Source organism: Ochotona curzoniae, unplaced genomic scaffold (assembly GCF_017591425.1).
Source record: "Ochotona curzoniae isolate NIBS_2020 unplaced genomic scaffold, NIBS_Ocur_1.0 contig_2692, whole genome shotgun sequence".
Classification (NCBI taxonomy): Eukaryota; Metazoa; Chordata; class Mammalia; order Lagomorpha; family Ochotonidae; genus Ochotona; species Ochotona curzoniae.
In genome coordinates, this window is record NW_024465556.1 from 11,979,469 (window position 1) to 11,989,942 (window position 10,474).

Below are 10,474 nucleotides of genomic sequence, written 5' to 3' on the forward strand. Positions count from 1 at the left end.
TGTGCCAGCCCCCATCTTGTAGTTTGTTAGTCATGTCTGTTAGGCTATTGGGATTATGCTTGGTTGTAAAATCTCACAAACGACATTAGAATTTTCTAAAGAATATAGAATGCTTCATTGAAATAACTACTCTGATGTGGAAAGAGAAAGGCTGCGTTCTAGAAGTGTTTTCACTGTGTTTCAGAAATTTGCCTAAATATTCAAGCAAAACATGCTGAGGAAATGAAATGGTAATTGTTTTTACTTTATCTCAATTTCATTTGATGTTTCTCCAGAAAGAAATTCTGAATATACTATCTATCGTTTTTCTTGCTGGGTTTTAAGGATTATCTGCTTCCTCACTTTTGTATCATTAATGCTTCCTCACTTTTGTATCATTAATGCTATACTAAATTTGAAATAGAAACAGAATAACCAAACACCCTTTATGAAACATCTACATGACTTAGGTAGTTGTGCCCATATAACTTGAATTTTGAATGCTTAGTATTTGTTCAATACTGTGTAAGGATCATGTGCAAGATTGGGAAAGGCAGTTTACTGGAAGAGTTTGATTTAACATTACGACCACATGGATGACTCTACGCTTTTAAATCAAGTCAGGGTACTTTAAAGGAGAATATTAAAAACAGTATTTTTCAGAGAAAGAATAAAAAAAAAAAACCTTCTTTCTACAAGCACTTCCTAGGTCTAAATAATGCATCTTTCCTCCAACGAAGAGTAGATTATGAAACCCAAAGTCCATTTGGGAAGCTTGTGGTGGCCGCTGGGACTTCAGGGAAGGGGACTGTGTGTGACTATGTGAGAGAGGCTGAGGCTGAGGTGGATTTTCTTCCCTATTTCCAACACCAAGTGTATATGTTAGTGGATCACCAGCCCAGGGGAAGAAGCAAGCTTCTGACATTAATGAAATTTTCTGTGAGTCTGGGAGGGGATGGAAATCAGCCTATGCAGTAATGTTCTGGGAAAGCTTGAAGGCTGCATGGAAAAAGGAATCGAATTGCAAACTTCACAGGGGTGCTCCCAGAGGAATGAAGCATGTGTGTTTGGGTGAAGCTAATGGGTTATGCAGTTCAGGCTGCTGCCTCACTACAGTCTACATTCACAATATTTAATATTTGTGTTACTAATTTTTTAGGCTCATTACATTTCTTAATGTAATTTTGTGCATTTTCCCTGTAGATCAGATATTTAAAGAATACCAATCTATAAGTCATAGGGTAAAAATATATCTCACATTAGTACTTCTCAAAACCAATTACCTGGATAACTTCATGTAAATGAATATGTTTAGCCAAGTGTTATGTTACTACATATTAGTAAAAAAAAAAAAGTGCCTAATTTTGAATCTTTAAATCCCCAGATCCCCACTTGCAATATATAAACTGAAGTTCTTTTTTTTTTTTTTTTTGAGGGATCTTTCTCCTATCGTGTTTGGCACACACGGGCTGCATGCATTACTCATCTTTCCAGGGAGCTTATACTTGCATTCTTAGCTATTGAGTTAACATGTTACTTCTTCTGTGAATTTAATGCTTTCCTATCTGTCCTGCATGGTCATGCTGCACCTCTCTCCTTTTAGATTGGTTTGTGTGTTGAATCACCTTGCCATGGCCTCTCACAACCTTGCTTCTCTGCTTTCCACCGGCGTCCTCTTCGGGTAAGTCTTATTTTGAATTCAAAGCAACTTGTTCAGAATCCAGCCAGCAAAAATTTTCCTTATCAGATCCTCCTTGGGGCCCTGTTCACATAAGCTTAATTACTCCAGAGCCAGGCAGCCCCATATGACTCACAGTCCATCGGAATTCTTTGCGTTAGTCCTTGGTAAACCCTTTTAGTTTGTTTGGGTCTTCCTCAGAGCTTCACACTCTTCCTGTAACTCCTGACAGCTCTGGGTTGAGCCCTGGGTGGAGCAACAAAATAAGAGGCACTTATGATCACATCTCAATTCAGGAATTTGTAGAGCTTTTCAAGCACCATGTCACCTTCACAAAACTAAGGAAGCCAGGGGTAAAACCACAATGCCTAATTTTAGTCTAACAATAAGCAAAGATACAGTGAAAACAGGAGGAGGGAGTTGCTTTTGTTGCCCTTTTCCTAACTACAAGCGTGCAGTTTCTGTTTGTAGGAAGCAGAGGAAAGTAAGTCCACTCCATAGACTTGAAATCCAGTGTCATGCTTGCCTTTCAATGAAAACAACACCCTGATGGGATACTCATATCCCAGACTCCTGGAATTACCTCCAAATCCTTTTCACCCTGTTTAATTAAATAGCGACAGCCTACCACCACCCCTCTCCTGTCATCCACTGGATAGTGAGGCAAGACTCCAGCTGCTGAAAGAGTAAGGTAGAAAATAGACCTTAGAATTTTGCCTCAGAGCTCAGAGCTTTGCTGGCCACCACAGTGAGACACAGCACCCAGTAAACAATGAACGCCTCTGTCCCCAGACCACTTGCCAGTGAAGCCTCCAGATTTTTCTGATAGCTGGAAGAACTATACCCTGCCAGGATGGACATGTCGCAGCGTGTATCATTGTCATCCTCTTCTGGGCTTGGAATGCACTCCTAAGATTATGCAGTGGTGAGTAAGCAAGATATCCAGGCATGAGCCAGCTTGATGTCTGCCTGTGCAGTCAAAGAGGTACAGTTTTCTTTACTTCTTCTCTCAATCTTGGTCAGACAGCATCAAACCACGATTCAGTTCCTGACTGGTAAAACTGAACAATCCGTTTATCATGATGATCCCTGACTGATCCAAAGCCAGTGTCTAAGGATATGATCTCTGGAACCACCTGATTCCCAGTGCAGTTGCATGGCCCCAGTTGGTTGGGCTTATATCCCAGCCAGCTTCATCTGGGTGTCTAATTTAGCACAGATAGCCCACAGCATTACAGGCCTTGGTACTTGCCCCCAAGACTAGACTGATCTCAAACAGTGGGTTCTTGGTACGATGTAGCACTGTGGTATTGGTGACTGCGGGACCAGTTTGTCTCAGCCTAACTCCTTCACAAGAGATGCTTGAAGGAATGAATTTTGTTACAGACATATCCACAACTCATTCTAACTAATACACCAACTGCAAATTTGGGATAAATCCACAATTGGGGCATCATCTGTGGATGAAATAGTATTGACACACTAAGCACAGATCTGTGGCAAACCTTAATCTAGAGCATTGTCTAATGATGAAATAGCAGAAGAGCTCACATGCTGAGATAAGATTATCTGACTTGTTAAAAATTCTGGAGGTACAGCCATAAACAAGTCAAACTATGGAGACTGGAAAACATATTTTAACACCTAAGTGCACGATGTTGTAAATCAGCAAGGTGCCCAGAACAGTGACCTCACCAAGCAAAGTACCAGAGAACAACCAGACAGCAACTGATACTGTAAATTTCTCAGATGATGAAGTAAACACAGTTGTTTGAAAAGAAATCTCAGTGAAACTCGAGAGAAAACAGATACATGGTTTGTTATCTTTACATGAGACTTAACAGAGAAATAGAGGTCATTTTCAAAAGTCAAACAAATATTGAACTGATTAGCTCCACTGCTTCTTGATGTGCCTTTCGCATTTCCCCCCTGGCGTCTGAAAGACTGCATGGTGTGCTGCCTACTCCTTGATGTGCCAAGGAACTATTTAAAATAGCGGTATTTCCTGATCTGCTTTTCCTTTCTATCCTTCAGGCTCCCCCTCTAACCACCCAGTGCTTTAAGAAGTGATGTTCTCTGCTTCATGCACATTTACTCTGAGATGTAGCACCCCAACTCCTCTTTGGGGGAAAAAATCACATTGTACTGAAAATTTTATTAGGTAATTATAGACTTTAACAGACTTGCATTGGCATTGATTGGGAACAATTACATCTTAAAATAGTCATTACTATCATCTTAATTTTTGTATCGCTAGGATAGGATTATGCGCTCTCCCTTCCTCATTGAATCTAAACTTCCTTTCACTGTTGTACCTTACTATTCCACAATGCTTGGACTTACAGAAGCAAAGGAGAAGAAAATGATCTCTATGTCCTTATCTAATCTATCTGCTAATGTTAATGGTAAAAATCAATTTCTCCCTTAGAGATCTATTTTATAGTTTTATGAATATACATTATATCTTTTGGAATACAGATATTCCTTTTGGCATATTTGGTCTGACAGATTTAGGAAAATGGAAGAATCTCCATTTTAGCGATTATTTTTCCTCTTTGGCTTATATATGATGTATAAGAACAAACAGAAATGCAAACATACAGACTTAAAATTTCTCATGACAGTAGCTTAAGAAGATTATTTGTTGAAAATGAATTTTGTTTTGGTTTGCATCATGTGGAATTTAACATAGGATAGTCTGTACCAATAATATTTTACTTCAAACATTTGTTACAATTCCCTTTAAAATACTGAATGACAAATGAAAGTTGTCTATTTTTCTTTTTAAGTGTCATATTATCCATTTTCACATATGCCAGAAATAGAAACTGAACAGTTATATGATTTGGATGAGTTGAAAATAAACACACACATTTTGGTAGTCTGATGTATTTATGATTCCATTCAAGATTTAGATCAAAGGCTTCTTTTTTAATGCTTCCTTTGAGGAGAATTAGTTATTAGCATTGTCTGATGTAAAGGAAGCACTACCACTGGGAAAAGTAAGTGAAGGCTGGCCAGCAACATGATTTATCTTCAAAGTAAATAAGTATTCTGGGAAATATTCTGTGCCTTGCAAGCAAATTAGAAGAACCCAGGCTTCAGGTGAATGCTTCCTCTGAGTCCAATCTCTGATTTCATTTCATTTACTTTGTGTTTTTTTGGGGGATTTAGCCACTTTCTGGTACTGACAGAAAAAAAAATGTAGAAAGTACAACACACATCATAAACTAGACCTGTGTGTAATGTGCCTTATTGAAATGATTCTTCCAATGTCACTCTCTTGCAACATGAACTCTAGTCTGTATTTAATTTAGCATTTCATAGTAATTTAATTGAAATGTTTTCTTAGACACATTAAGTTTAAAAAACGATTGTATATTATGTCTGTGCTGCAACTTTACAGATCAATTCTGATTTCTATAAATCCAATCCCAATACAATTACTTGTCAAGTAGATGCTTAGAGTAACCATTTTGTCCTATTTATTTCCATTAAAATTAAAAAAAAATAAAGTCTCTGCTAACTACTCAGAATTTTCGTGCTGCTGCGTTAGACTTCCATATGCCAGTTAATGAGCTCCTACGTATTAGCTGTATTTTTCTCCGTGGTTAGAATATTTTGCGTAGCACTGAAAATGCCATTAAACTACTTAGTGCTTTAAGTGGAGTCATCTTAATGGATGCCTTTCAAAATATTAAAACAATTTCCCTGCCTTTAAAAATGCCTGGGTGGGGGAAGCACAATTGAATTGAGTTGTTCCAGTCATTCTAAAAGTAATTGAACATGGATCATTCTGGCAGACAGGGCAACTTGAACTGATGCAAAATAAATCCCTGTTACTTGAAGACGAGATGTTTGGTAAGTATGAGAGAAATGCTTTGTCCTAGATAAAAAGAAAGCTATACTCACCATCGAAAGTATGCTCTCCATTTCGTTCCTTGCAGAAAGGGATAAATGCATTTAAATAGCCTAAAGTATTGAATACTTTTGGAGAAGACTGCAGAGATCATGCTGATCTAATTAGCAAAATTGCACGCTTTTTAGATGCCATTTTCCTTTTATTAGCCAATTGGAAATAATATATTATCAAAGCGAAACCTGCTTTTCTATTTTATGTAGCACGCTTGCCCTGTGTTCACTGGATCTTCTGCCACAGTTCTATAATAAGCTCTTTTGAACATGAAAAAGGCCCCTATTTCTGTGCTTCAGTTCACTTCCTTGGATGCCAGAGAGAGAGTACCCCACCCTACTATTTAGCAAATTACTACTCTGGGAGACTGAATGCCACCCTACAGCATTGAGCCTCCTAGACTTAATGCACTTTCAAAGAACTGAGAAGTATTTGCATACTAGAACATGCGGATGAGCAGGGAAAGAGATATCAGATGAAAATGTTCATAAAACTCTTAATATTGAAAAGTATCAAAATGTTGTCTTACAGCATTGAGTTCCAACATGCTGAGAGTGTTTTCAATAATTTTAGTTAAATAGATATTTCTGAATGGTTCTCTAAGGCTTGAGCCTTTGATTTGGGGCAGTGATCAGCATTATTGATCAGTCATCTGTGTGATGATTTCCCTATGTCCACTACGTGGTAGGACAACTAGGTTCAACCTGATCCTCGTGTCCTCTGGCTTGGCTTTGACATTTTTCTTTGTTTCTGAAGTCCATTTTAACATTTCAGCAACAATTGTGGTGAAATTTCTCTTGCTATCATCTCAGATCACACTCAACAGAACATGAACTCATTGTCTCTGCTGTTGGACACAGAGCTCTATGTAACAAACTATTTCAAATACTTGTAGATTGTTCTGCATCCTTTCTTACTGTGCTAATCTCTTCATTGTAGCATTCTACCATTTTTGCAAGTCTAATTCTCTGTGGTTATTATCGTTCCTTCTCACCCTCACTATGTCCTTATTCCATCTCATATCCGCTTTATACAAATTTGAAAATTTTCACAGCTGCTACCCTATGAGTTTTTTCATCTGTGTGTATATTCTTCACACCAAAATATTTGTTAGTATATACTTACTCATTTTGACTAGTCTCCCACTATACTATATTGCTGCTTCTTCCAGCTCATCAAAACTAAATTATTAACCAGAAACATACAATTGAGTATTAAACAGCTATTTAGCCTAATTTGTGTTAATCTTATTTAAATAACCTAAAGATGCAAGTTCCATTGTTAAATCTTATTACCCAATGGCTTTGAATTGATAGACAAATGAATGGAAAGCAGTGTGGCTTCATGTCTTAGGGTATAGTCTTGCGTCAGCACCACACCTGAGGAGACATTTTTGGCTAAAAAAACCAAAGCCAGAAGAAGCTAGATGAGTAGTGTTTGTCTTGTTAATCATGGTTTTGCATGCACAAACAAATGTTTGGGTTCCTTTACAGAAATTATCCTGTGGTATGGGTGCCACTTGCAAAGATTCTCTGAATATTTAAGAAACTGTATTTTAGGTAAGTTTTCTCAATGCTATTTTCAGAATATCTTTTCCTCAGAAAGTCTTTCTCCTACTTCTGCTAATTTTTGCAGGTAGAGTTATAAGGCCAGAAAGGACAAAACTAAGATTGACACATTGTGGATTCTACAACTTCCCCAAACCTTCACCTCTTACTCTGTCTAGATGCTTTCCAGTGTGGCTGCAAATTACCCCATCACAATTTGTGGACTCCTCAACCAACAGAATCTGGCAGAAGTAATGATATGCAGCCATGAAATCGCCATCAGGGTCTTTGCACATTTCCTCTTTCTCTTAAAACTGCCTCTGTCATGTCCACAAGGCTAGCTGGCCAAGACTACTTTGCTGAACTTGCAGGCTTTCACATTGGTGGAGGATTCTAACCTTCAATTAGTGGTTTTCGAGGCTCACTTGTGTCATCGCCTAAATTGTTATTAATGATCTCGAAACGGTCAAGGATGGCCCAAAGCCTTGAGACCCTGCACCCATGTGGGAGACTCAGAGAGTCTTCAGGCTCCTGGCTTCAGATTGGCTCAGCTCCAGTCATTGCGGCTACTTGGGGAGTGAATCAAGGGACAGAAGAAGATCTTCCTCTCTGTTTCTTCTCCTCTTTGTATATATGGCTTTCCAATAAAAATTAAGAAAAATCTTTAAAAAATAAAAACATAAAATTACAAATTAAGAAAGAAAACAACAACAAAAAAAATCCTCCTTCTTTGGTAGATAGGCCATCTGAGAGGTCAACAATGTGTTAGCTTAGGAACTCATGTTGGCAGCAGAATGAAGGGCAGAAACCCTGGACTTCTGAGAATCCGGAAGGCTTTTCCCACTTTTCTTCCAGAGGAGACACTTAACAATCTGACTGTGAAGAAATGACTCCTGCAGACCTTAATTAACACATTCTTAACCTTCACTTCATAGTTCAACAGGGGGAGAAATGTACTAGCAGTTAAAAGGAAATATGCCATTTTTCTCAGTCTGATTGTTTTGCCATAAAACATAGCAACTTACATAGACATGTATGCACATAGAAAATCAGAATCAGAAATACCAAGTTGAAATAACAAGATATTTAAAAATGATGTTGGGAAGAGAGGAAAAGAAATGGAACACATGCTAAGTAGTTTTGTTTAACAATGAGCTCACCAAGGTTTTCCTCAAATAACATTTTTTTCTTCTGTTTTAGAGATCTAGCTGTGCTCATAGTAGAAATTTAATGTAAATTGCTTGCTAAGTGATTCCACTTTAAAATTCTAGCATGTGGCTAAGATATTCTGAATATAAGCCTGTTTGTATAGCAGATAATCCAAAAAACTCAATATCCCCCTTTTGAAAGAAATTCTACTCCTGTTCTGATGGGGTAGAATTGATCATTAAAGTTAAAGTTTAAGGGTCAGAAACATAACTTCCTTAAATGAAAGAAGAAAAAGCTTTTCTAACTGCCTCTGCATAATTAAAACATGCCATTTATTTCAAGTATTAATTTCTTTGGCAGTACAATAAATCTTAATTTGATGATAAGATGATAGACTAACAATATCATAAAGTTGAGATAATATGAATCAGCAAATGAAATAATTCAAATGTAAATTAAATGGCATTGTTTATGAATTGGCAATCTAATTTTATTTATATATATGTATGTATGTATTTAACTTTATAAACATTACATCACAGCCACACAGTGCAAGCACAATATAAAATGTCATCACCAACTCTTTGCTGTTTTCTCATAATTAAACATGTTCACTGTTGCTACTTCACTTCTAACAGAGACTTGTAAATTTGTTTAAACAGTAGCTAAGTACCTTGCCTTTCCCCGCCGAACATTTCTGGGCAATTAGAAATGTAAGTAACGGATTGAAGATTATCCTGAAGATACCTGGCCTTCTGATTCTTGTTGTGTTTTACCTCATAGGACCTTTTCTATTGAACGTCCCAAGCTCCTCACAATGTCTCTGTTGAAAGAAATACCATTCTTAAAATCTGAATAAATACAAATCAAAAATTTCTTTCTAAGACTCTGTTATCCTAATGACCAACTTTTGTAACTCTCCTTAATTTGTCTCGTAATCGTTTTCTTGAGCACAAAATGTCAATAACATGGCTACATTTTAAAATATGATGTTTAATTAGTCCAGTTCCTTATCAACCTATCACAATGAAATAACGATGACTCCATGGCCCCTTGCCAGTGGTTGGCAGGAGACTCTTCAAGTAATGGCTCCCATGGTTTCCCTGGCATCATTTTTCTTGCCAGACTTTGTTTCTTTTCAGCCTGAAGAATCACCTCTTTCAGATGGCCACCCTGAAGCTGGTTTTCCACTTTCAACAAACTCAGCTTCTCATTTGTAATGTCTTCTGTGTATTGTCTTGATTGTACACTGTTAGGCATCTCTTCAGGAACATCAAGTTTCTTTGTGTACAATGTACTCCATCTACGAGGACCGGCAAGGGTAGCCGGATCCGCAAGAGCTGGGGTCTGCTTCGGCAAGCTGTCCATGACTGCACCCTCCAAGTGCCCTGCCACAGATGACCACTTTCTAAACTGCCTTCTACTGTCTCTGAATCTCGGGTTTCTCATCGGTAAAACAGATGTAAAATTTCTCTCTTATGCTTGTTTAAAATTAAATGTTACAGAAAAACATCAAAGTATCTTACCTAAATGTCCAATACATGGGAGTTTTGTATATTATATCTACTTAACCATTACTCTTTATGTGTAATAACATCTTTTACTACCACAATTATTTATTTCATCTTGGTTCATTTTGTGTATAATATTTGTCAATCATGTCTCCCTCCTGTAAAAGTGGTTTCCATGGTTTTGACAAATTAGTTTCTTCAGTTAGCTTTTAAATGTGTTTTTCTCGCTGACAATCCATTTCAACCCTCTTTTTAGAGATTATCTTTAATTCTTCCTTGGCAATCGGCCCAAACACTCCTTATCGATGAGTTCCTCATTTCTGGATTCAGAACTACACATTCTATTTTTTTTTTCATTATCCTTTTTCTCTAATTTCAATGATGTTATGTAACGAGACTACAGAAATTTATATATTTTAATATATTTGCACATATTTTAAGGGTGTTAGCTCAGTTTTATTTTTCAGTATGTAATAGTTGTGCAACAAATATGAGATTGAATTGATTAAAAGCACACTTTGGAATTGTTCTTTAAAAGTATCCAATATCCTCAAAGTATTTTTATTTAGGCTTTTCCTGTTTATTTTGTTATCCTGAATGTAGACAGCATCTTCAAATCTCTTTCAAGTTTTTCATTTTATGGAGAAATGTAGTCAAAATTTCAGAATTTTCTCTTTTTTTTTTCAAAATAATTGTT

The 10,474-nt window shown here is 37.0% G+C and overlaps 1 protein-coding gene across 1 annotated transcript; it reads right to left on the reverse strand.

The window, feature by feature from the left end:
- Nucleotides 1-9,259: 9,259 nt before the first annotated feature.
- Nucleotides 9,260-9,634, reverse strand: LOC121153457 (NADH dehydrogenase [ubiquinone] 1 alpha subcomplex subunit 5-like). Its single transcript, XM_040976043.1, has one exon. It carries the CDS (start codon nucleotides 9,632-9,634, stop codon nucleotides 9,260-9,262), a length of 375 nt encoding a protein of 124 aa, XP_040831977.1.
- Nucleotides 9,635-10,474: the final 840 nt, after the last annotated feature.

Bases quoted from the DNA above. Each gene is read 5' to 3' on its own strand.
- LOC121153457 (XM_040976043.1), bottom strand. From the start codon at position 9,634: ATGGACAGCTTGCCGAAGCAGACCCCAGCTCTTGCGGATCCGGCTACC.